Source organism: Cryptomeria japonica, chromosome 1 (genome assembly GCF_030272615.1).
Source record: "Cryptomeria japonica chromosome 1, Sugi_1.0, whole genome shotgun sequence".
Taxonomy (NCBI): domain Eukaryota; kingdom Viridiplantae; phylum Streptophyta; class Pinopsida; order Cupressales; family Cupressaceae; genus Cryptomeria; species Cryptomeria japonica.
This window is the reverse complement of record NC_081405.1, coordinates 137,996,477-138,023,126: the sequence shown is the minus strand read 5'-3', so window position 1 is coordinate 138,023,126 and position 26,650 is coordinate 137,996,477. Positions and strand designations below refer to the sequence as shown.

Here is a 26,650-nt window from a genome sequence, read left to right as displayed (position 1 = left end):
AAAATCTCCGAAGTTTGCAAAGTGCCCAAAATATTCGAAGTTTGCAAAGTGTCCAAAATCTCCGAAGTTTGCAAAAGTGCCCAAAATCCTGAAATTCGCCATAAAGGGGGTAAATGTCAAAAGTTTTTAAACCTTTCAAAAGTGCCCAAAATCTCCGAAGTTTGCAAAGTGCCCAAAATCTCCGAAGTTTGCAAAGTGCCTAAAATCTCCGAAGTTTGCAAAAGTGCCCAAAATCCCGAAATTCGCCATAAAGTGGGGTAAATGTCAAAAGTTTTTAAACCTTTCAAAAGTGGCTAAAATCTCCGAAGTTTGCAAGAGTGCCCAAAATCTCCAAAGTTTGCAAAGTGGCCAAAATCTCTGAAGTTTGCAAAGTGGCTAAAATCTCTAAAGTTTGCAAAGTGGCTAAAATCTCCGAAGTTTGCAAAAGTGCCCAAAATCCTGAAATTCGCCAATAAGGCATAAAGTTTTGAAGTTTAAAGTTTGCAAACTATCCTATCTCGCTGAAGTTTGCATATAGCATGGAAGTCGCAATGTTAAAGTTTTAAAACCTTGCAATTCCTTTCAACCCCCCCAAAATGTGAAAATAAAATAGTAAGGCGTTAACTTAAAGTTTGCGGAAGTGCCATTTAGGCCGAATTTCGAAAACGTGTAAGTATGAACTTTTTAAAAACTTTTCGAACGCCCCTCTTGCTCAAAATTGCCAGGAACAACTAAATTCGCGGAAGGAGTAAAAGCGTTAAACTTGGGAAATTTTCAAATCACCCTCCAGGTGTTAAATTTAATGTTTGTTAAATTAATTTTAATTTGTCAAATTAATTTATTATAATGGGATTAATGGTTTGCAGATTACAGGATGCCATTGCAGAGAACAAGGGCGAAGGCCTGAAAATGCAAATCGAAGAAGGATCGCAACCAAGGCCACGCGATGGAAGCTGGAGGAGAAAATATGCAACGCAAGATCAAAGCGATGAAGCATTGGGAAGCGTGCCACCCGAGCAACAAGTTAAAATTCACCACCAAAGACTGAAGAACACTTCGAATGCATTAATCATGCATTCTCAGGAAAAGTACACAGTTGGATTTAACTCCAGAAGTTCAGTTTTTGTGAACTGAAACTGTTTTATTGTAAAACTCAAAGATGTAAATATCTTAATCGGCAATAAATCGTTTGGCCGAAATTTTTAAAAAAATCGGGAATCGGGAAAAAATCGGCAAAATTATCGAACATTTGAAAATATATAATTTTTTTAAATATTCTAAAAAAACACATGTATACACTAAATTTATAGAACACAATAGCATATTACTGGTTTCCATCATATATAAATCATAGTTTGAGACTTCGAGTCAAATACATACCATATGGCATATAGCAAAGTGATATACCAAAAAAACAAGTTCAAGTTCTAAACAGTAAATACGATTGAGTCAAATCCATATTGTAGAGCCTAGACCACAAAACAAATCAGTGAAGTCTGAATACATATTAAGTTCATGGTTTCATATCATTGAAAACTGGAAATCATAGATTGCGTTTGCGACTAAAGCTCAAAAAACTCTGTTGCCGTTGAGTGGGTGCTGAAGTAGATGGTGTTGCAGTAGCTGCTGTTGCTGCTGCAATATCCTCAACCGGTGATGAATCTGCCTCTTCTGGATCAACAAACTCATCTCCCGCCTCCTCACGTTCTGCCACCTCTGCCGCCCATTCAGCTGCCTCCCTCTCCATCTCATCTAACTGAGCATCAGTGATAAATGCATCCACATCAATATCACCAGTAGCACCATCAGGTTCAGCAATCCAATCCGCTGTGTATGGATCAATCTCATCAACGTCAAGTGCGTCATATGAATTGTTCCCTTGTACCCTCTTTTTATGCAGTCGAAGGTTGTACCGCACATATACAAGGTCATTCAAATGCTTCTGAGTCAACCTATTGCGCTTTTTTGTGTGAATGGCCTCAAAGACACTCCAGTTGCGCTCACAACCAGAAGCACTACAAGGCTGAGATAATATGCAGATTGCAAGCTTTTGAAGATTAGGCGTTGTGGCACCATAATCTTCCCACCACAGATCTACAAGCATACAAATTGGCATTTATAACTTGGTAAATATTTTTATAAACTTAAAGATTGAAATAAATGGTAAAGTTAAACTGTAAAATAGATTTAAGAGCACATTTTTTTTTACCTGGCAACAGGGTGTCTCTTTTACGAATACCAATAGGTGAAGAAAACAATGGCCCATCTCCCTTCTTGTACCTCTGCAACTCATCAACAATGAGGTCTTGAATATTTTCATCAGGAACCAACCTCTGAATACATGTGTCAAGGCCAAGTTGAACCTCCTGATCTATTTTGAAACTGCGGGAGTAAAAGAACTTGGGGTTCAAATAGTAGGCAGCAGCATGGATATGTTGGTGGAGTTGTCGGTTCCACCTTCGATCAATTATGCGCCATATGGGTTCATATTTAGTCCTCTCTGACCCATACAAGTGCTGAATTGCCTCTTTGGCCTTATCCATGGCCTCATATAGATACCCTATGGGGCTTTTATCCCCATCCACCGTCCGTAGAACCCTCACCAACGGTTCTGACAACTAGACATGACAAATTTAACAAAAATCAGCAATGTGTAATATTAGAAAATTAAAAAATATATCATCAATTGAAATTTGAACACTTACATTGATGATCTCCTCCATGAGTTTGGCAAATCTATCATCAAAAACGGCCTTCACGACCTTCTCTGCTTCAGGCTTCCTACAATAAGGGCTTTGCAACCATCTTTCACTCACAAACATCCTCTTCAGGTTGGGCAATGCACGTAATATGCTCTGTAAGTTGAGGAAATTCGTGGCAAAACGTGTGACTCCTGAACGCACAAGATCCTTACCATTAGTGTGTTGTCTCATAAGCTCCAAGACCCATGTGTGGTTGTAGATGTACTTTGTGATTTCCCTTCCATCTTCAACCACATTCTTCACCCAACTAAGTTTCCCTATGTCCTCGAGGAGTAAATCAAGGCAATGAGCAGCACAAGGGCTCCAAAATAATGACGGATGCCTAGCCTGTAGAAGTTTACCCGCTGCCACATATGCAGCTGCATTATCGGTCACAACCTGAACAACATTCTGCACTCCCACTTCGGTCACCACCTCATCCAGCATGTTGCACAAGGTCTCTGCATTCTTCACTTGATCTGAGGCATCAATCGATTTTAAAAATACCACCTGTCCCCCTGAAGCAACTAGAAAGTTTATGAGTGTCCTATTCCTACTATCCGTCCACCCATCAGATAAAATGGTGCAGCCATTCCTTTCCCAATTCCTCCTTTGTTGTTCCACCAGTTGATGTGTGTTTTGGACCTCATCCTGCAATAATGGCCCACTCAACTCATAACAACTTGGAGACTTGAACCCCTTACCAGAAATGGTCAATCCACTGACCATTTGCTCCCAATATGGACTCTCAATAATACTAAACGGAATATTGTTGTAAATCCAAAATCTAGCCATTGCCGCTCTTGTCTGCTGATGCACTTCCTTATTCCATGAAGTACCTAACAATCCAGGTTGTGCACCAGGAGTGTTACGAGGAATGAAAAAACCAAATGTATTGCTGCCCACCCCAAAATTTTCTGACTCTGTAGAACTAATATTCCTCTCTGGGGCTGCCATTGCCTCTGCTGTCCTCTTTTTTTCTACTTTCTTTTGCTCAAATTCTGAAAGTTTTGCTTTTGCCTCCCTTTGAACCTCTTCAGGACAATTGTCACATACCGTAATATTTTGTCCACTGATCTGTGCAAGGTGAATTTTGGGTCAGTATATTCCACCGGTCATAGTTTTCCTGCAATGGTTACAAATAACCTCTCCTGCCACTGCACCTGGTGTGCCATGTTTCCACATAGGATCCCTCTTTCTACCACCACCTCTAATTGTAGAAGCCATTGTCTTTTATAAAAATTCGAAAGAAACCTAACAAAAGAGACCAAACATGGATCAATATATGCCATTAAGAAAAAATGCTGGTCTTTCTTTAGCTGATATTGGAATGGCATGAAAAGTCTAGATTCTACACATTACAGACATTCTGAAATATACAATTATTGAGAAGAAACTCGCAAACAATCTGTTTTAGTTTGTTTTTAACAACAATTACAAATTTACAACATCTTCAAAAGACAATTATTTAGTATTCTTAATTTCCTACATTTTCACGGTTCACCTTTATCCTTGGATCCTTGGTTTAGTTCTATTGCATGATTTACAAGGTTTACTGTTGTGTAATATAAAATTTTAAATCACAAACTCAAAGTTCATAGTAAATCATGTAATATAAATCGAAGCTTATGTGAAACAGGAGTTGTGTAATTCTAAATTCTAATTACTAATTACTAATTAATAAATTATTATATATTGTTTACAAGGTTTTGAACTTTTGATTGTGTTTACTGTTTACTGTTTTATTATTTTATAATATAAAATAATAAAACAGTAAACACTAAACACAATCAGAAGTTTAACTTCTGAAACTTCTGATTGTGTTTACTGTTTACTGTTTTATTATTTTTTAATATAAAATAATAAAACAGTAAACACTAAACACAATCAAAAGTTTAACTTCTAAAACTTCTGATTGTGTTTACTGTTTACTGTTTTATTATTTTATATTATAAAATAATAAAACAGTAAACAGTAAACACAATCAACAGTTAACAGTAAACAGTAAACACTGTTTTATTATTATTTTATATTAAACAGTAAACAGTAAACACAATCAAAAGTTCAAAACCTTGATTGTGTTTAGTGTTTACAACTTTACTGTTTTATCATACTGATAATTTATAATTTTATATATCATTCTAGATTTTATATTCAGAGACTGCTCTTCACACTTCACAAATTACCTATTTTTCATTTTAATTGATTGCAAACTAATATATGATAATTATTAATGATAACAGATAATAGATATATCATTTTTTTAAAATTCTGTAAATATAGCTAAATGGTGAGCAAAATATATATATCGTAATATTTGTTCATTGCTGAATTGTTCAACTTCACAATGGCAAATCCAAACCTGGAAGTCGCGACTGTAAGGCTTGAAGTCGAGCCGTTGGGGAGGAGGGAAGTCGCGGAGCCGGAAGTTGAGCCGCAGTCGTGCGTTTTCGTCAGCAGAAATAAAACCCTTTTTTCATCATTTCACGTGACCTTTTTTACCTTTTAGGGTTTGCGTGCTTTTTTTTAAAACGCTTTTTGGTTTATGCCGAGTTTCCAGGATTTAATCGCGATTTTTTACGATTAAAAATTGCGATTTTTGGCAAATAAATCGCATGCGATTAAAACGGCGATTAAATCTTTTAGCCAAATGACTCGTGATAAATCGCGATTTTCACAATATTTTCAAGATATTTACATCACTGGTAAAACTGCTTGTTGTTATAAGCACTTGATGTACATGGACTGTTGAATTAATATAGAGACTGGTTATTTAATGTATTTCCATTATGTTCTGTGCATTTACTTTCTGCATTTAACCGTTTACCCGAGAGGGGAAACATTTGGCGCCGTTGCCTAGACGAACTCGGGAATGGAAGACACGGATGGCGCACAGACACAATGGGCCTACCTGTTGGTGAAGTAAACCTGGAGGCCAACGATGCCCGAACAGAATTGTACACAGGAGAAGACATGACAATGCGAGAATTTTCGATTTTGCTCCAGGTAGCCATTCAGACATACGTTCGACGAGAAGCGGCGGAGGCAAAAATCCCACCAAGTGCTGCGTGGACAGCACTGGAGGTTAGTCCGATAGTAAACTGGTTGATGAACCACCTCCCCCGATTGCTTGCACAGGCATCGCTGGCACAACAGGCCTGCCTAGAGGAGATTGCTCAGAAGAGTGACGACAACAAATCCTACAACGCTACGAAGAGAACAGCCGACAGGTAACGTAACGAGATGGCGCCAGGCCAGGAGGAAATTGAACCTTTGACTTATGCCCAATAGACTAAATAAAGACAAAAATAAAAAGATACAGAGTGACGAATGGGAAGTGGCACAAACTGCATTGAATCTCAGACAATAGATAGAACAAAGGCGTAGGCTAAGGCAGCTTGTCGAGGGACGACCGGCCGAGGGGTTGGCCGAAGGGAACCTAGGAGGTGTCACGGAGGTTGTGGAGGCAGAGATAGACGGAGAGAACTACACTGTCTACACTGTTGTAGGGCTGCCAGAAGGAGTCACGGAGGGTGCCGAAGGAGAACTCTATAGTTCGCCAGAATACCACCATAGGGTAAGAAGCCGCGAAGAGTTGGTGGAACAAACAAGGCGAAGTCTAAACCGGATCGACGCTACCAGAGACTTGCTAAAGAATTTGTCCATTTCAGAGGACAACCAGAGGGAGACAACCAACCGGAGGGAGACACCGGAAGGTGACGGTACGACCGAAGGTGCCGAGGGAGCACAAGGGTACCATACGGGAGGCAATTTGTTTGGTTCGGTGTCAGCAACTTCTTCCGGAGGACCCACGAGTGGAGGTTCAGTTGCAGGAGGCGGAGGATCGCCAGGTACAAGCACACAAGGAATTAGAGGAGCGAGACCCAGTGGTGGGATGGCGAGTAAACAAAAATTGCCAAAGTTCACAGGGAAGGGCAAGGAAGACCCCTTACGGCATTGCCGTACATGTGAAACCATTTGGTCTGCCAACGGAGTAACAGACCAGGATGATTGGGTACAGCAGTTCCCAACCACGTTACGAAGAGTTGCCATAGATTGGTACTCCGATGTGGACAAGCAAAAAGTGGCCACGTGGGCCAATCTACTGAAGGAATTCATGGGGGAGTTTCGACTGCTCCGTGATGACAATGAAATTGTAACGGAGATATACAGTACCAAACAAGGTACCAGGGAGACAGTACGAGCATACAGTCGGAGGCTGAAAGAACTCTTGGGTAAAATGGAAAGCCAACCCGCAGATGGATTGAAGAAATGATGGTTCGTTGAAGGGTTGAAATCCTCCCTACAGAGGAAGATGAAAATTGTACCCCCAACGTCATATGACGACGCTTATAATAGGGCAATGGACTTGGAGAGCGAACACAAAACATCAAAGAAGAAGAAAAGTAATAAATCCTCATCCGAGGACGATGACTCTTCACAGGAAAGCAGTAGTGACGACGAGGCTGGCAAACGGGTGCAAGCGCTCCAGAAAGACATGGAGCAAATGAGAAAGGAATTCAAAATAATGAGAAGCACTGGTCGGAACGAAGGGGACATATGGTGCACTGAGTGCAAAGAGGAAGGGCACACAAAGGGTACTTGCCAAAAGAAGGCATTCTGTGAGATTTGCCAAGTGATGGGACACTCCACCAAGGAGTGCCCATACAACATGAAAACCCGAGGTACGCAAATGAACCAGGTACTGTTCACGGAGCAGACCACAACATCCGCACTAGCGGGTACCGGCCAACATACTAACACAACGACATCATCTGGAGGATACCGGGACAACAGACGCGGCGGCGGAAGGAATAGCAACAATAACAATAACGGAAGCCGTATCCAGTATGATGCCAAGGGCCGGCCAATTATCCAATGTAGGGCCTGTAATCAGTGGGGGCACTTCGCCCGTGATTGCACGAAGGAAGCCACCCCTCAGTACCTCTGCCGTTGGTGTGGGCCAGGCGACCATGAGGACGCAAATTGCCCGCGGGCAGGGGTTAATCTCCTCAACATTGAGAAGGCTGAGAAGACTGGTGAGAAAGAAGTACTGGCGATCACCCGCGCCCAGACAAAAAAAGCCACTTATCCCGACCCCCGTACGGAGAAGGAGAGATTACGGGAGGCAAAGGCCAATATTGAATGTGAGATGATGACCGAACGACGGGACAACGAGGTGGCGAGTACATCATTCCGTACGGAAGCGGAAAATAACATCATTGGGCAAATATTGCAGATGGAGGTGCCGATAAAGGTAAAAGACCTTCTAGACTCTATGCCACAATTGAGGACTGCCATCCTCACCAATGTGTAAAGCACCGCATCGTCGAGTATACCACGGGTAGGGGTTCCCGCCACCGCATCGTCGAGTGCACCACAGGTAGGGGTTCCTGCCACCGCATCGTCGAGTGCACCACAGGTAGGGGTTCCAGCCATCGCTACGAAGAGTACACCACAGGTGGGGGTTTCCGTCATCCCTTCGACTGACCCGATGTTACGAGCCGTGAGCAGTGGTAGACACCCAGCTGTGGTAGAAATGGATATCCGTGGGACCATTCTGGAGGACACCATTGTGGACGGGGGATCTGGGGTGAATGTACTACCAGAAGAAACATGGAAGCGGCTGGGGAAGCCCACCCTGTGGCCACCCACATTCAACCTGGTGGGAGCGGACCAACACGACATTAAGCCACTCGGCCTGTTGATGGCCCAACAAGTGACGATTGGTACGCAACCATTCTTGTTAGATTTCGTGGTTATTCCCTCGAAGAAGAAAGGCTATGACGCCATCCTGAGGAGAGCGTGGTTGATCAACGCAAGGGTAAACCACAACTGGAAGAAAAATACACTTTCCATGGAGAAGGGAGGGCGGAAATATACCATTGACCTACACACCCAAGATGTCGGCGAAGAGCTCGCCTCTTCAGACTTGGACTCCGAGGACTCTAATAAAGGGGAAGGGGGTCTCGATGAAAGCAAGGGCAAGAACGCGATGGAGCCGAACAGTGAAGGGGTGCTCGAATTGGAGGGATGTTCTGAAGATGAGGTATGCTCATTTAACGGGCTCTTCCATTGGCAAATGGAGGATTACGAAATGTTCCAAAGCTACAGGCTCGAAGTAGAGGAACCAGAGCAACCAACAGAGGTGTACCTGCCGGAATACAAAGAATATTGGAAGGGAGACGCCCCAAACCCTGGCGACGTAGATAATCTGAAGAGTGTTGGCAATGATTGGAACCCTATGTGGAAGACCGCAGTCTTCAAAATCTTTATTATTCTTCTTCTTCTTATGTACGGGAAGGAGACCGTGGTCCCTGTAGAATTTGTGGTTCTAGGTCTTCGGATGGCCATGGAAAATCAACTTGCCACCAATAGGCCCAAATTGAAACCCTACCACGCGAAGCGCGCAGGGGACCCGAGAGGCCGGAAGAACACCCGGGAGTCCGGAGGGGGACCCAAGAGGATGGAAGGGGACCCGAGAGGCCGGGCAGGCGACTCGCCAGGCACAGGACCAAAACGGGAGACTCTCGGGCGAGGCAAACCGAGAAGGGTGAAGGACGATCCCAGAGATAGGGGACCCGAGCCGAAGACTCTCTAGACAACTAAACTAGGAAATCAAAAACAAAAAAGAGAGTACTGTATGGCCGTACGAATCCGTACGATAGTTGACCGTACGGCTGAAAAAGTTATATAAAGTTAAAAAAAAAATTAAAGAAAAAAAAAAGGAAAAGGAAGAAAGCCACGGTGGAACCACCGTACGGTAGCACCACCGTATGGTAGCACCACCGTGCGGTGGCAACACCGGCGGTGGAACCACCGTATGGTAGCACCACCGTGCGGTGGCAACACCGGTGGTGGAACCATCGTACGGTGGGACCACCGGCGATGGAACCATCGTATGGTAGCACGTCCACCACCGTGCGGTGGAAACTACCGCTGTCGCGGAGCACGAAGACATAAACGCAGCCCCTGCACAAACACAGTCGTACGGTGGAGGGTGTTGACCGCACGATTGGAGGTGCCAGTGTTGTTGTTGACCGTACAAGGAGGTTGTATGGCCGGGGTGCCATCGGGGACATTATAGTGCCTATAAAAAAAACAAAAACAAAAAAAAAACGACGACGGATTGAAAAATGATTCGATGACATCTGGATCGTGGACACTGAAAATATTGGAGTGTAGAAGAGGGTTTTGACATCATAAAATATCATAGAAATGATGCGTGCCATGGACTTTCGTATGGTTCTGAGGGTTGTAAATTGGTGTTGGCGGCGGGGGCGCTGACCTCGCCCTGTACTGGGGCACTGCCCCTCGACCCCATTGGGGCGCTGCCCCAGACCCCATGAGGGGCGCTGCCCCTCGACCTCGTTGGGGGCGTTGCCCCCAGACCCCCAGTTTATGTTGAGCTAGAGAAGACCACGGGAAGTGTTGTGGTGGTCCGTATTGTGAGAAAGAAGCCTGCAGCTAAGTATTGGCGGGGAAGCCATAAGCCGTAGAGGGAGACGGATTTGGAGGTTGGGAACAAACAGAGTTTGAGGGAAGGCATTGTAGGTCCACGCAGTTGTATGACACCAGGGAGTTATTCAGTTCAGTTTTTTGGCTTTGGGGAGTGTGATGGAGGATTTGAGGTGTCTCCTAGCATTTGTGCCAGCGGATTGTGGCCACCTCCAGGCATGACTGGTACGCTTTGAGGAACTCTGAGTATGTCTCGGCTGGACGTGAGGTTGCCTTGGTGGATGCACAGAGGGCTCGGGAGGAGCTGACCACCAGGTTGGAGGCAATAGTCGCGTGAGACTTAGTTCAGCGTACCCAGGAGTTGGATGCCGGGAGAGCAGCACGGGTGGCTATCGAGGACAAATTGGCTAGGGAGACAGTATCATTTGAGTAGCAGTTGGTGGAAGCTGAGACTGAAAAACGTGTTTCGCAGACAAGTTCGGGTTAGGCCCAGGAGGACTGTGATGGCAAAGGAAGCAATATTGGTGAAATCTGCACTTGAGCATCGGATGGTAGCAGAAAAGGGTTTTCAGGCGAGGACACAGGAAGTGTATAAGATCCGGGCCCGACTGGCGTCAGTAGTTTCTATAGTTCATCTCTATTTTGAATTAAGTCGTCGGAGTCGACTTCTTTTCTTGGGGGGGGATGATGTTGACGGGAATAATCATTATGTTATGTTGTTATATTATGTTTATGTTGTCGTCGGTAATAATGAGTTACGGCGGTTAGTTAGTTAGCCGACGGGTAGGTAGTTGGAGTCGCGACGGTTGTGTCGTACCCCTTAGGGTATTATATACTGTGTACCTTTTCTTTGAAGTATGATCATGTTAGTCATGTCAGATGTAATGTTATAAGCACTTGATGTACATGGACTGTTGAATTAATATAGAGACTGGTTATTTAATGTATTTCCATTATGTTTTGTGCATTTACTTTTTGCATTTAACCATTTACCCGAGAGGGCAAACACTTGTGGGTCTCGCGCAGGATATTTTTGTGGACAGTTATGTCCAACTACCAGATAGACTCAAATTGAATCGAAACAGTGGCAGGTAGTTGGGATAGTAGTTGGATAGATGACTAAGAGTTTAATGGGCATGGGTTAAGGCTGCCAGCTTTTGGATGGCAAGTTGCAACCCTTGGATGTAGTCAATCCTAGCCTCTGATTCAATATTGTAAAAAACTATAAAAAGCAGAGGCCTTTCTTTTGTAAAGGGTTAGATAGTTAGACAGTTAAAGAGAATTTTGTAGTTAGATTTTAGAGTTAGAATAGGTTAGATTTTAGGCATAGCATAGAGATGCTGCAAAAATTGTTGTAATGGCAGCTGAAGCAAATATATGAACATTGAAATATGGTGTTTGTTTTCTTTGTTTTAGTCTGTTTGCATGGTTTCCTTCAGCTGGTTAATTTTAGAGTGCAGGGATTTGAATGGTGACGTGTGGAGGGGTATTTGATGCATTTCTGGTTCATACCATTGGGGGTTTGCTGATTGTAGGTCACCGTGCACGGTTAGTCTGATTAGTTCAACTGCAGGTGTTCATCTTAGGCTGCGCCAGAATTGGGTGCCTAAAATGAGTGTCTCCAGTCTGAAAATCTTTCATCCCTTGGAGCTTGCACCGTTTTTGTCTAGTTGTGAGGGTATCTCTGGCGAAACAAGAACTGGTTTATCGAAATCTGTCTACCTGCTGCATCAGCTGTTATCATCCTTGTCCTTAGGCTTCCTGAACCCTTCCCTTTTTGATTTTATTTCGTAGTCTGAGAGTCACAGCAGACCACCTTGTTGCAAAACGTAAGATCCCTTGTGTTCCCAGCAAATCACATCAATCACTGAGTAATCTCGCAGTCAAGACCTGACAATCAAAACCTTGAGGTCGTCCCCTTTGATTAACAAAACCAGCATTAGGGATTTCCTTATCTAAAGAGAGGATAGGATACTCAGCGAGTACATTCTATTCTGCGTTGGCCAGATGGAACTGTAGCAATGCGATTTCAGACACGTCAACACCTTGTCACCCTTGTTTCGTATAACAATATTCCTCTTGCTTAGCTCTTTTTCCAGGCAGGTCACATGGTCTAGATCAAGGTTCAAGTCTTCAAGAGAACACCATTTCCATTTGGTTCTCCCATCCTCCAAACATGATTTCAAAGTCTATTACCTTCTGCCCCCATCATGCCTTAAGGACATCTCTTATTCCTGACAGTTCTTGGATTTTTGCCAGTGTTGGTTCCCCATACTAGGAATTTTTCCAAAAAAAATTCTTCCTCCTATCCTGGATATCCCACTTAAGTGGTTTTTAATAAACTTCCTACTATCCAACATGAAATTCCATATTGTGAGTTTCTTGGGAGGATTTATAGTGGTTAACATTAAATCGGGGACTTGGCAATCCAAATATTTGTTTTGCAAAATTCTTGGCCCATCTTGCCCAGGGATTTGAAATCATATTCCAAACCAGTTTGGCTCCAAGAGCCTGATTGGAAAATGGCTAGTTCCTAAGCCTACACCACCAACATCCTTTGGGAGACAAATCTTGTCCCATGCCACTAAAGGATACATTTTAGTGTTTTACTATCTTTTGCTCCTTTCCAAAAGAAATCTCACATCCTTTTTTCCAGTTTGTCCACAATATTAGTTTGCATTCTTAAGTTGGACATTAAATAGATTGGCAAAGCTGTTATGACCGATTTAAGCATTGTTATTATGTCTGTCGAAGATAGCCACTTGCCCTTTCAAGATTCTAATTTGTTTAGGTAGTGTTTTGCCAAAGTTTCCCATTGTCACAAACGTTTGCACCCTTGCTGAGCTACCAACTCAACAACCTTGTGAAACATGGAAACGACCCTAAAGTGTGGGACCTTGCGCAAGGGGGTTGAATCTCCGGAGAAGGCCGACTTTCTTCTCGATCCAAGTCCTGGTGCTGAACCAACTCAACACTCCAAATTATACTTCTAAACCTATTCTAACAACTTGCAGAGGAAAAGGTAAGAGAGAAATGCTTAAAATGAATAGAGATGATGCACCAATATAAGAGATGTTTCTCTCCCCACTCGAAATGGCACAAAGAATCAATTGAAATACCCAAGAGATGCACAAACTTCAGTTGCATGAATGACCTCAACGCATGTATGGAGGTTAGAACTTGCTGAATGTCAAGAGGGGAGAAGGTTTCCCTCAAGTAACACCCAGAAACAGATTAACACAATATATATGCGAAAGAAAGCCACAAACATACACTTACAATGAAGGTAAGAACACATACACAACATGCATAAGTTGAAGTAAGGCAAGAATGATGATTTCAATTCATTATAAGGCCAATGGCCAAACTTACAATTGTAGAAATGCAAGATAAATACAAGTCTTCAAGAGAAGTGAAAGAGCATAGGAAAGCTTAAGCCAGCAGGGAGACAACCCTTTATAGTGAGGCTTAATAGCTTTTATATAGAAAACTAGTCGCAGAGGAGAAACCATTGGTCAAGGAAGAGAAGCCTTGACCCTTGTGTGTGCAGAGGAATGTCAGTCAGGGAATGCAGGGAAGCGCATGCACCTGACATGGTGTACATGCAAGCAACTTGACCATACCTTGACAAGGCAATCCCAAGAAGAAAAGTACTTCTAGAAGGTGGATTGCTTGACATTCCAAAGTCAGGGCATGCAGACATGACATGAAGGTCAACAAGTAACCATAAATAAGCATGGCCTTGTACCCCACTTGATGGAAATCCTGCAAAATCATTAAATGCACCCCTGTAGCTCCACGAAAGAAAGTGTACAAGTCGCAAGAGTTGGTGGAGCATTAATAGCTTTGGATGTTGATCACGCTATTTGGAAGTGTTGCAAACCGTTGAAAGTTGTGGGAAATTCGGGGTTCCAAATTTCCGGGGAAGAGAAGACTTAGGAACTTGGGAACTTCGGGGTTCCGGAGTTCTGGGGAAGAGGACTTAGGAACTTGGGAACTTCGGGGTTCCGGAGTTCTGGGGAAGAGAAGACTTAGGAAATTGGGAACTTCGAGGTTTCGGAGTTCCAGGGAAGAGGACTTAGGAAATTGGGAACTTCGGGGTTCTGGAGTTCTGGGGAAGGGAAGACTTAGGAACTTGAGGGTTCTGGAGTTCCGAGGAAGAGGACTTAGGAACTTGGGAACTTCTGGGTTCTGGAATTCCGGGGAAGAGGACTTGGGAACTTCCGGGTTCTTGAGTTTCGGGGAAGAGGACTTGGGAACTTGGGAACTTCTGGGTGTCAAAGTTTTGGGGTAGAGAAGACCTAGGAACTTGGGAACCTCGGGGTTCCGAAGTTCTGGGGAAGAGGACTTAGGAACTTTTCCTTTTGACAAGACAACACTGAAACACTTCACGCCTCCATTGGTTTTCTCCTTGATCAACTGGGGCAACGCTGGTCCATGGAACATATCTTTGATCGGTTCTCACTGATGGACCAAGGGTGTCATAAAATGACAACATTTTTGGTGACCTCTGCGGGATGCTTGCCTGCTAAGCATGAAATCCAGAAGCCTTAAGTATCCATTGGGCTCTGAGTCACTGGAAGGACTCAACAACATGTGTGTGCCAACACTTGAGGGAAGTTGGAAAAAAAACATGCACCCCTTTAAGGAGAATGCAACCGATGCAGAAGCACTTATGAAAGCAATACAACCTCTAATCTACTATTTACATTGCTTTATATGGAAAGGAATTCAAACAAAGCCATTGACTGGCTTATCAAAATAGCTGCCTTTCCTAACCAGCCTCTGATGCTCTTCATGTTTGTGGACAACCAGCTAGGAAAAGAAAAATGATAGGCACTCGACAAGTTATTGGAATGCCTCCCAAAGCTTGAGAACAATGAAGTTCGCCCATGTTTGAATGTTGTCCTCTTGAGGTGGATGGGTGAAAAGAACTTGCTCTCCTTGATGCTCAACTTCATGCGTAGAGGTAAGCATGACATGGGACGACCTACAGAGCTCAATCCGTGCCATATGCTTGATTGGACACCCTCTTGAAAATTTCAAGTTCAAGCAAAAGATGTTGAACTCACTATCGTGCCTAGTTGCCTTGATATCTCACTGGCTGACAGGGGTTGGCGTTGATGACTCATTTGATGAAGTGTGAAACTCTTGCTGTTGTTGCTCATGGTACTCTTCCAGTTGAGGAGACGATGATCGGATGTGGATATATGAGCAAAAAACTTCCAACTCATCCCAGAATTGATCTTCATCAATCTCCTCCATGCTTCGCTCCGTGCTAGGAAACGCCCCCACATCACAACAATCTTGATGATTATTGGGAGAAGTATGAAGCTCCTCCCTTTGGAACGTAGGTTCTATTGTGATGTTATGCATAGGTTTAGAGACACCCCTATGCATGTCAACTGTTTCATCCTCGAGAAAAAAAATGTGCCCATGCTCCTCCACTTCGAGCTCAATCTCATGCTCATGCTGCAACTCCATATCCTTGACCTCCATCTGGATAGAGATTCCCTGAGAGTGATTATCTTTAATCACTTCATGCAACAAGCCTGATGCTTCATCCTTGCAAGTGTGTGAGAGCTCACAAATGGCAGGCAACATCTCCCCCTTCCCCCGCTCACTGGCGCAATCAACTCTCCATATGACAGGTCCGCCCTTGAAGAGCGAAATAGTATCAAGACAAGACGGCTGAGTGGGTGAAAATTTTTGCAAGGGAAGCTGAGGCGTTTGAATTTCTTGCGTAGGAAAAGACCCCTGAGGTGGGCGCCTTTGTGAGATAGTGGATTGGGAGCCTCCAAATTTTGGGATGTTGAATCTTGGAGGCTCAATCGAAGGCTTAGAGGGTGCCCCTTATCTGAAACTTGGAATTTCAAACATGGGCACCTTAGGGGCAGACCTTTCTTCCTGCATGAGCTGCCTCTCTTGAGTTGCTAATTGTCTAATTTGTTCCTCACGGAGAACAACCTGCTCTGCGAGGAACTTCTCATGTTGTTGTTTTTGTGCCTCTTCATGTTGTTGCTGGAGTTGGGGTTGATTAGCAAGTTGCGCCTGTCATAGGTAGCTCTCTTGCTCTAGGTCGATGGCCTTGAATTGGTCCTAGAAGCTTTGCATTATACTTTTGATGCTGAGGTCTTCTGAACTTTTCCCATTTTGATGCTAGCTGTGAGGATGTGGATGTTGAATGGGAATAAAAGAGCCATCTTGGGGTTGTTGATAAACATATGATGGATGCCAAGAAGGTTGAGCAGGGGTGGGTGGGTGGTAAACACTAGGAAAGTACCCACCTACTATTGAAGTGGCGCTGCTTGGGTCGAAACTAGGAGCAGTCCTAGTTTGATGTTGTTGGCAAGGAGGTGGATAATAACTTGCATATTCATGAAATGGAGGGGGAAAAGGGCGTTGCTCATAATGTCTTTCCATGACAATAGCATACAGAAGGCCAAAGCCTATTTAAAAGATGTTGCAAATAAGAGTAACAGGTCTGCTCTAATTAGAGAGCTGGACACATACCAGCAAGGTCACCTATTGATTGAACTACAGAGTTGACAGTTGCTTGAAACGTGCCTCTTAAAGGCTAAGTGTATTGAAGAACACACCAATCTTCAACTTGATGAACTTGTCCCACCGAGTGTGCCAAAAACTGTTGTCACAAAAGTTTACACCCTTGCTGAGCTACCAACTTAAGAACCTTGTGAAACATGGAAACAACCCCGAAGTGTGGGACCTTGCGCAAGGGGATTGAATCTCCAGAGAAGGTTGGCTTCTTTCTCAATCCAGGTGTAGGTACTGAACCAACTCAACGCTCCAAATTATACTTATGAACCTATCCTAACAGCTTGCAGAGGAAAAGGGAAGAGAGAAGTGCTTAAAATGAAAGGAGGTGATGCACCAAGGTAATAGATGTTTCTCTCCCCACTCGAAATGGCACAGAGAATCAACTGAAATACCCAGGAGATGCACAAACTTCAGTTGCATGAATGACCTCAATGCATGTATGGAGGTTAAAACTTGCTGAATGTCAAAAGGGGAGAAGGTTTCCCCAAGTCACATCCAGAAACAGGTTAACACAACATATTTGTGAAAGAAAGCCACAAACATACACTTACAATGAAGGTAAGAACACATACACAACATGCATAAGTTGAAGGCAAGAATGATGATTTCAATTCATTATAAGGCCAATGGCCAAACTTACAATTGCATAAATGCAAGATAAATACAAGTCTTCAAGAGAAGTGAAAGAGCATAGAAAAGCTCAAGCCAGCAAGGAGAGAACCCTTTACAATGAGGCTTTACAACCTTTATATAGAAAACCGGTTGCAGAGGAGAGACCATTGGTCAAGGAAGAGAAGCCTTGACCCTTGTGTGTGTAGAGGAATGCCAGTCAGGGAATGCAGGGAAGTGCATGCACCTGACATGGTGTACATGCAAGCAACCCGACCATACCTTGACAAGGCAATCCCAAGAAGAAAAGTACTTCTAGAAGGTGAATTGCCTGACATTCCAAAGTCAGAGCATGCAGACATGACATGAAGGTCAACAAGTAACCATAAATAAGCGTGGCCTTGTACTCCACTTGATGGAAATCCTGCAAAATCATTAAATGCACCCCTGTAGCTCCACGAAAGAAAGTGTACAAGTTGCAAGAGTTGGTGGAGCATGAAGAGCTTTGAGTGTTGATCACGCCATCTGGAAGTGTTGCAAGCCGTCGGAAGTCGGAAGTTGGGAACTTTGGGGTTCCGGAGTTACGGAGTTCCGGGGAAGAGAAGACTTAGGAACTTGGGAACTTCGGGGTTCCGGAGTTTTGGGGAAGAGGACTTAGGAACTTGGGAACTTCGGGGCTCTGGAGTTCTGAGGAAGAGAAGACTTAGGAATTTGGGAACCTCGGGGTTCCAGAGTTCTGGGGAAGAGGACTTAGGAACTTGGGAATTTCGAGGTTCCGGAGTTCCAAGGAAGGGAAGACTTATGAACTTGGGAATCTCGGGGTTCTAGAGTTCCGAGGAAGAGGACTTAGGAACTTGGGAACTTCGGAGTTTTGGGGAAGAGAAGACTTAGGAACTTGGGAACCTCGAGGTTCTCGGGAAGGGGACTTATGAACTTTTCCTTCTGACAAGACGACACTTAAAGTCTTCATGCCTCCATTGGTTTTCTCCTTGATCAACTGGGGCAGCGCTGGTCCATGGAACATATCTCTGATCGGTTCTCACGGATGGACCAAAGGTGTCATAAAATGACAATATTTCCCATAGTCTAGCTGTATATGCTCCGGAAAATAAGGGCACTCCCAAATATTTCCCCAGAAGCTTATGAATTTTAAAACCCAAAATTGCTACTATTTCTTTTTGTTTTCTAATCTTTGTATTGAAAAACAAGATCTCTGATATATTCCAGTTTACCTTCTATCCAAAGGCATGGCAGTATTTCTCGAAGGTGTGCTTCATTCTTCTTGCCTCCTTTTTGATGGCAACTGCAAAGAGATGTGTATCATCTGCAAATTGATGATGTGTGATGAGTTCCACATTTGGTCATACTCTTACTCCATTCAAATCCGTGATTTCTTCCGCTTCATAATTAGGCGATTTAGAGCCTTTTCCATTATGACAAATAGGAATGGGGAAAGAGGACCTCCCTACCTTAGCCCGTTGGATGATTGAAAAAAATCAAAGGGCTACCGTTGACCAAAACAGAGAATCTGATTGTGCACATGCAGCTACAGATCCAATTGCACCATTCTTTCTTGAAACCCAGTCTCTCCAACATTCTTATTAGTAACTCTCTATTCACCTGTTCATTTGCTTTCTGAATGTCCAGGTTGGTTATCATTCTCTCTTTCTTGCACTTTCTAATTGAGTGAATGGCTTCATGTGCAATAATTATACCTTTTGTAATTTATTTTCTCAGTTTGAATCCACACTGCCCTTCTGAGATGATTTGTGGCAGCAATTTCTTCATTCAGTTTGCTATGGATTTTGCTACAATCTTATAAATATCGATATTTTTACTTTTTCTTTTCTTTCTCTCTGTAGGGGATATTTTATACCCATCCCCATGTCCCCAAAATATTCCTGTAACAGCAATGGGTGGAAATTCCCAGGGAATGTGTCCTCATGAAACATTGGATGATTGTGAATGCGTTACTATAGATAGTTCTATTCTGTTGTATACACTTTGTTATTTCTATAGTGCATAATTATACAAAGGCTTCTTAAGTTATAAGTACAACTACTCCTATATGTAGAGATGATATGTTCTGTGTGACAAAGATAACCAGTTGATAATGGGTTTGAAATTTGAACTATTAGAATTTATAAGAACTTGTTACTTTAGATCTTCTGATGATTAGCCACATAGTTGACATGCTTGCCCAGTGAACATTAATTGTGGAAATGTGCAATGTTTTCCTATAAACATGACATTATCTAATATGTTATTGTGGTTTTAAATGCTGACATAGGCTGGTACATTTTTCTTCTATGCTCCTAGATAGTTGCAGTTGGAGCACAACCTCTACTTTCTCGCTTCAGCTTTGGTGGGAAGGTTCTTTCCCAAGTGAACTGTGCACCATCATCAGCATATTCACTAGAAGTGCATAACTCAGGGGTAAGTCTTTACTATGTTGAATCGTGAGATTATATTTATAAATAAAATGTAAAGTCCCTGTTGGTCTGTATTTTATACTCAGCATTATGAGGATCTATAACTACAGTAGAAAGCCTTCAGAAAACTTATTAACATTTAGCAGATTAGTTGATATATCTCATTTTTTTTCACTTATTTGTAGATGAAACCATATATTGGAAAGTTAATTAAAGCTTTTCAAACATGGAGACAGCCAGGAAACTGGAATTAGTAATATAAGATTTCAAGGCATGCTAATGACACTTTAAATTGCCACAAAGAACAAATTAGAAAATCTGCCTCAAAGTGCATCAGTGTTGTTAGCAATTTTGGTTGCCTTGTTCTAAAGCTCTTCAGGAGTACAAAAATATTGTTGCTTTACTCTATAAGATCAGGGTTTCTTCATCTCTAGAGAATGATCATGTCAAGTTTAGCTACTATGATACTCTTAGATTTGTATTGGTATAATTGCAATATATGCTAATAGTTATTTCCATCTAAAATATACTTTTTTGAAGCATAGAAAAAGATAAAGATAAAGATATTGATCATCATAGCATATCAACAATTCTCTGCAACCGTGATCTTTCATTTTGATCATCAGTTGTTAATAGTTGATATTCATCCCCTTTGGTTCAGCCCATTTTGATTGATATACTGCTGACTAATTCCTTGTTCATGATAACAGGAATTTGAAATCTTGTCTCTATTTCACTTGTTATGTTTTTGTGTAATGATTTCAGTTTCATTTAGTTTCTTCTATGTAGTTAATCATTTTTTATGTCCTGTACTGTAGTTTTGTATTTCATGTAGTTTATTATGTTGATTGTTTCTGTGTTGAACTTATGATTTTTGGACTTAGTCATTACCATGGTCAAAGATTTGAACACGCATTTAGAGATTCAAGTACTACCATGCAAAGTGTGCATATGTTCTGAAATAGATAGCAACTGTTTACTCCCGATGGTATATCTTTAGTAACTAGGAATAAACAAAATGAAGTATAACACATAACAGGAATATCAATCACATAGCATATAAAACACAAAGACATATGGCAGAAAGATCAGCTTTATTTCCAACATGTAACAACCGTACATCATTCCTTCCCTTATACAATATATAGATGAATATCTCCCGACGGTTGGGTAAGGCCGCCAACCTTCAACAACTACCAATTAACTCTTGGAAGGTAAAGGTTATTACATTTGCCATTTATTGAACCTAACAAGAAGTTTTATTTATTTAATTACCGATGGCATATTTGCCGTCTACATCAGCCCTCCCCCCAAAAAGAAGTCGTCTTCCAAATGACAGACAAAAATGGGGCTGAGACTACAAAACTAGTGCGAGGAAGAGGGATGAAGAGACGTCCTTGGAGCCGTAGAAGGTTGTAGAGTTGATGGTGTGTTGGATGCAGCCAATTGCTCCCGAAGTCATTGCACATGTGCAGGGCGGAGCTGCAAATTTAACCGAACCGCCAATTCTTGCTCCCTACTTGTCTTCACAAACTAGATGGCTGATTTCAAGTCTTTGTCTTGGATCTACAATCGAGCCTCCAACTGCGGCTGGACTCCCAGAGACTTATGAACGAATTTCACTTTCAGCTCTTTGCAACCAGCAAACTCCAAAACTGAAAAAACACACTCCAAAATTCAGAAAGCCACAAATATCTTCATCTTCGTTGAGCTCAATCTACTCCTTTGGATGAGAAACAGTCACAAGGTTCAGCTAGGTGCCATCTGTCAAGCACGAAACTGAAGGCACTAGGAGGTATGCATCCCTTGAAGCAAGAGTGTGGAATGATTTCGACAACACTTCATTACATTAGCAATGGATCCCAAAAACAAGAGCCCAACACTCTTATTTATAGCCTTTGAAGCTCCAAATTCAATTTCAACTCCCTCCAAATTGACATGAAATGAAATGAAGTCATATGCCAACTTGGACTCCCAAAGCAATATAATATTTGCCTTTATTTTAAATTATATATTCCTCCAAAAGGGAAGCCAAAATCAACTATTGCCTGGACACTTTAAAGGTTATAATCTTTAAATGAAATATCTCCAAAATGGATGCCCACCTTATGTCTTGAAAATGATACTTCATAAAAAATATCAATAAAGTGTGTACAAAGTAAATAAGTGAATTATTTCATAAAATTAACTTTTTCTTCCTAAGGCGTCCATCTTGCCTTATTAATAATTCACTTATAAAATATTTTTCATCAACCATAAATTCGCCAATCATAAGCTCAGACTTGCCAAAATAGCTCCAAAAATGCTAGAAGACCAATTGCTCAAACTGACCTGCCGAAAATAGCCATCTGAATAGACCTACTGAAACCCTGCTAAAAATAGTACTTACTAAAAATAGCATACTGCTAAAAATAGTGTCCAAAAGCATTTTAACCACATTCTGAACAACTGTAGCAACTTACTAAAAATAGTAAGTTCGGAAAAGTCTTCAGATTCATTTGCATGTTACACCATCGCAAAAATCTCTGAAAACCCAAAACAATGAGCTGTCCTCACCCCCACTTAATAAAAATAGTAAGTTTACCAAACTCCATTGAATACTACGCATGTACCATCATTGCAAAGCTTTCTGAAAACCCAGAAAGAATCCAGAATCAAAACTGTAAAACTCCAACATGCAAGCCACCAAAACTGCCATAGCCATCCTCCTAGAAAATAGGAAACCCTAATTCTGCCTCTGATTGACCAACGGGTCTTGGGATTGGCCAACAGTCCTCAAAACAAACTAGAGCGGAAAAAGGGACATTACAGATTCCCAGATGGTGACTTTGTTGAATCAGCAGGCCTTTGATGATGTTAGTTGGCAGCTTCACATTATTATTAGGCAGATTCTTTCATTTTGTAGCTTCTTTGAGTTGGTCACTTTCATTCACATTCCTAGGGAATGGATTGGGGTGGCTGAATGTCTTGCCAAATGGGCATTTGACTCTATGAAGGGATGGTCTATTGGGGATACGAGTCAACTATCGCCAAAGTTGTCTCATGTGTTGAATCAACTTGTGGATCGCGATAAATCTTTGTAGTCTTTTCTTGGTTGGGCGTTTTGCCTTCTTTTGATGTACTTTTCCCTCTGTTTTGAATAAATTTTTACCCCTCTTATTGGCAACAGCAAGATTTTCAGTATTTAAATTTTAAAACGTCAAGAAACAGAAAAAATGAAAAGACACCTTTGCCAAATGCCCTTCAATGTCCATTCAATCCTCAAATTCAACCTTCAACTGCTTGTGAATCATTTTTCTCTACATTTGCAAGTGTTGAAGACTAAATGAGAAAAAAATGAACAGATTTCATGCTTTAACTCAAGATTCTGTTTGTCACTGCGGGCAAGTCTTTGCTTGGGACTTGTGAGTTTGAAACCGAGACTCACTGAATTACAAGGGAGAAGATCACCAAAAACATGCTAGGAATTGGGCAGGTGCAGCATGTTAGTCTGGTTTGAGTTATGGGGCATATTGCCTCATGAGTCCCTGTGAGTGTAGGCTATCTGTTGCCTTCTAGTGGCACGTTGCTGAACTTTTTATTGAAGGGCTTTACCAAGATTCTTGTTTTTTTATTTAATTGAAAGTTTTTCAATGGCTTCGTTCTTGCTAAAGCAAATGGTGATTATTGATTCTTACCAAATTGAGACCTGCATTTCTTGTCTCATGCAGTTCTACAACATGTTTTGATTTTCTTTTGCCATTGAATGTGGGTAAGAAGCAAGAAAATGCATTGCTGAAGCAAAACCATGTTGGAAGCTTTTTGTTCTATTTTAAGGACTTGCCCTGTGAGAGTATCATTGAGATTGGCCAATGATTTAATCAAGGAGGAATTTTAAGGAAATTCTTTAGCTGTTTGTACACTTTTATTGATGATGTTACTAGCAGGGCCTGACAAAGGAATAGCAGAAGAAATTGGTTTCGATGATATAATTTGCTTGTTAGTGGGATTGTTAAGGTTTGTACAGAAAAAATACCGGGGAGACTGGAAGGGCAGAATTGGAGCCACAACCTTTGTTAAATAAATCCACAGGGATATAAACCTTTCTTACATTTGAATTAAATATATTCCTGAATATGGAGTTGTGGGAAAATGTAGAGTAAGAGGCCTTTTAGACAACAGAGCAGATAAGGATTTAGCAGTGGGAATCTCAAGTTCTATAGGCTCTTTTCCCCTGGAGTTGTATACAGGGGTAGTGACCTTATCATACTCTTCCACAGCTACAGGCTATTGCTTTCTGTTCTGCATCTTGTTGTTGCATCTACTATTAATGTACTTTTAGACTTTGCTATGCACTCTGAAGGGTTTATGAGGAGTATGAAGACAGTTACATGGCCAATATGCTGGCTTTTCTTTTATTGGCTTAAAGAGAATATCGAGGCTCTTTCTTGATTCTGTTTTCATGGAAAAGTTGTTTTCCAATAAGCAAGAAATCTGGTTGGAATGTTATGCAGATTTGAGTGCATTTGTGCCACATATACCTGGATTTTGTATTATATAATCAGCACAAAATGGAATCACTAATCAGTTCTGGTGATGTTGCTCTTCGCATGGAAATCATAGTCCTAGAGGATTGAATAATTGAAGTGGCTGAATTAATTGGGGTATTCTTGATTTTGTCAGATTAGAAGTGCCTGTAGGCTAGAAATCAAAGATTAAAACATCTTAATTTCCCCCAACTCCTTCCCATTTTCTTTTGAACAGATGATTTGTTTTTCCTTGAAAGTTTATTTCCTACAATATTGTAGGCTAAAATAAATGCTTACCAATCTGGAGGTGGAAAGAGAAGGAAATGCTATGTGGAAAGATTTTCCATAATTTGTATGGGATGAACATGCTAATAATTGAGGAGGTGGTTCTTGGCAATAAATTCAATGTAGCTTGAGGGTATTAACAGGGTTTGACAGTTGGTTTTTTGAAAACGGGTGATAAAAAGAAGAAAACCGTAGGGGTCGAAACAATAAATTAGAAGTAGCTTGAGGGTGTTACTGGGTTTGACAGTTGGTTTTTGGTAAAGGGGTGATAAAAAGAAGAAAACTTTGGAGGTTGAAGAGTGACATGGTCCATGTTGCTTATTGAGGAGAGGATGGTGTCATCTTGAAACTGATATCCCATATATCTGCTTCCACCAATCCTATCAAGTAGTCCATGCATTTTTCAATCTTTTTATATTGGGCAAGAAATTGGCAGTGTTTAAACCAAGCCCTGTTTTATCCACTGTAGGCTATGGAGAAATGCTAATACAACAGTTTTCTTTGACAAAATGAACTAAATTATTTTTTCCTAATGGGGCTAAAAGATGTAGGTATGTGCAACACAATGGGAAAACTCACATTATTTTTGTGACCATTCTGGTAAGTCTCCATGTGACATCCATGTCTGTTAGCTATTCTAGCCTAGAACATACAAGCTTGTAGATGTGACACGTCTATATTGTGTACAATGTAAAATGGTGAAGATACAGGGCACAGATATACTTATGCAAATGGAAAGAAGAAAGAGCTATTTCAAGTAGGTTGATTATTCCACAAGCTAGGTTACATCCACCCCCATGTAGCTGAATGACTTTTATTAGAAAAAAAATAAATTCTATCTATAGTTGTGAATAGTTACCATTCGCTTTATTTACACTTTAAGTACTCTTTTTTAATTTTTTGCTTCAAAATAGTCCATTTTTATTCTACATTTCAATTTATCTGTTTTCATGTTTCATAGCCGCCTTGCAATCCAATATTGCAAGTTAATGTTATTTCTAGGAATTTAGTGCTAAATTGCAAATTGTTGAGCAATGTTGATAATTATGAAAGTATCGAGGTAATATTTTGATTATTGAACGGAAACTATTAGCCTCATACTGTGTATGAATGCAGGTTACTGCGGTTGGAGGCTATGGAGGTTTAATTGATCTTATCTCTGATTTCAGTAGCCATCTTTGTGTTTTTCGATGCTGAGATCCCTAATCAAATTGTGAGGGTGAAAAGAACTTTGATATTTGAACACCTTGGCATGATCCTGAATATTTCAATGATTTGCAATGTTTTTTCATACATTTAGAGCCATCTTACTTTTTTTTTCTGAGGCAGTTGCAAAATTGTAAGCTCGACCGTGTACATTATGTATAGTTCAGATGGTTCACTTCAATTTGTTCATACGTGAATTTCAGGCTATAATACCACTTAGGATGGCTTTTATATTGATGAGCACAATCTTGTGTAATTTATGAAAAAATAACAAATATATTCTATTTGCATATTTTATCATGTCAACAATATTATGTTTTCAGGTTACACGTTCAAGCCGTAAAAGTACTTAGGATGGCTTTGATATTGATGAGAAGACACAATCTTGTATAATTTATGCACAAAATAACAAATATTATATTTGCACATTTATTTTTGTGATGTTAATAATATTATGTTTTTAGTTGACATGCACACACATTCACATGAAGTGTTAACAAAGTAGTTGTAAATATGGATCAACAAACTCATTATACACACCTGTCATGTTCCCCAATTTATAGTAAATAATTAATGTATTTTTTGTTATACAATATGTTAAAATCATATCAAAATTATATCATATTACATTAATATTAAAATGACATTATTTTTACATTTTATATATTGAATGAATGATGTTATTATGTTAGCAATGTACATCATATAAAAAATGATGCATTAACAATATATATATATATAAACAATATATTAATAATATTGAATGATGGTTTTGTATTAAAACATATATATTATTGGTTGACCCATTATATCCTATATTCACCAAGGCCGATAACCATTCATTAATGGTGGCCCGAATAGTCTCTAAGACAAG

The 26,650-nt window shown here is 41.1% G+C and overlaps 1 protein-coding gene across 4 annotated transcripts in view; it reads left to right on the top strand.

The window, feature by feature from the left end:
• LOC131033541 (THO complex subunit 6) overlaps positions 1-26,068 on the top strand; it is a 221,389-nt gene extending 195,321 nt beyond the window's left edge. For all 4 annotated transcript variants that reach the window (XM_057964771.2, XM_057964772.2, XM_057964769.2 and 1 more), the window contains 2 exons: positions 19,665-19,781; positions 25,687-26,068. In XM_057964771.2, the coding sequence (XP_057820754.1) occupies positions 19,665-19,781; positions 25,687-25,767 (198 nt within the window). In that variant the 3' untranslated portion in view covers positions 25,768-26,068. The remainder of the gene's footprint in view (positions 1-19,664; positions 19,782-25,686) is intronic.
• The last annotated feature ends 582 nt before the right edge of the window (positions 26,069-26,650 follow it).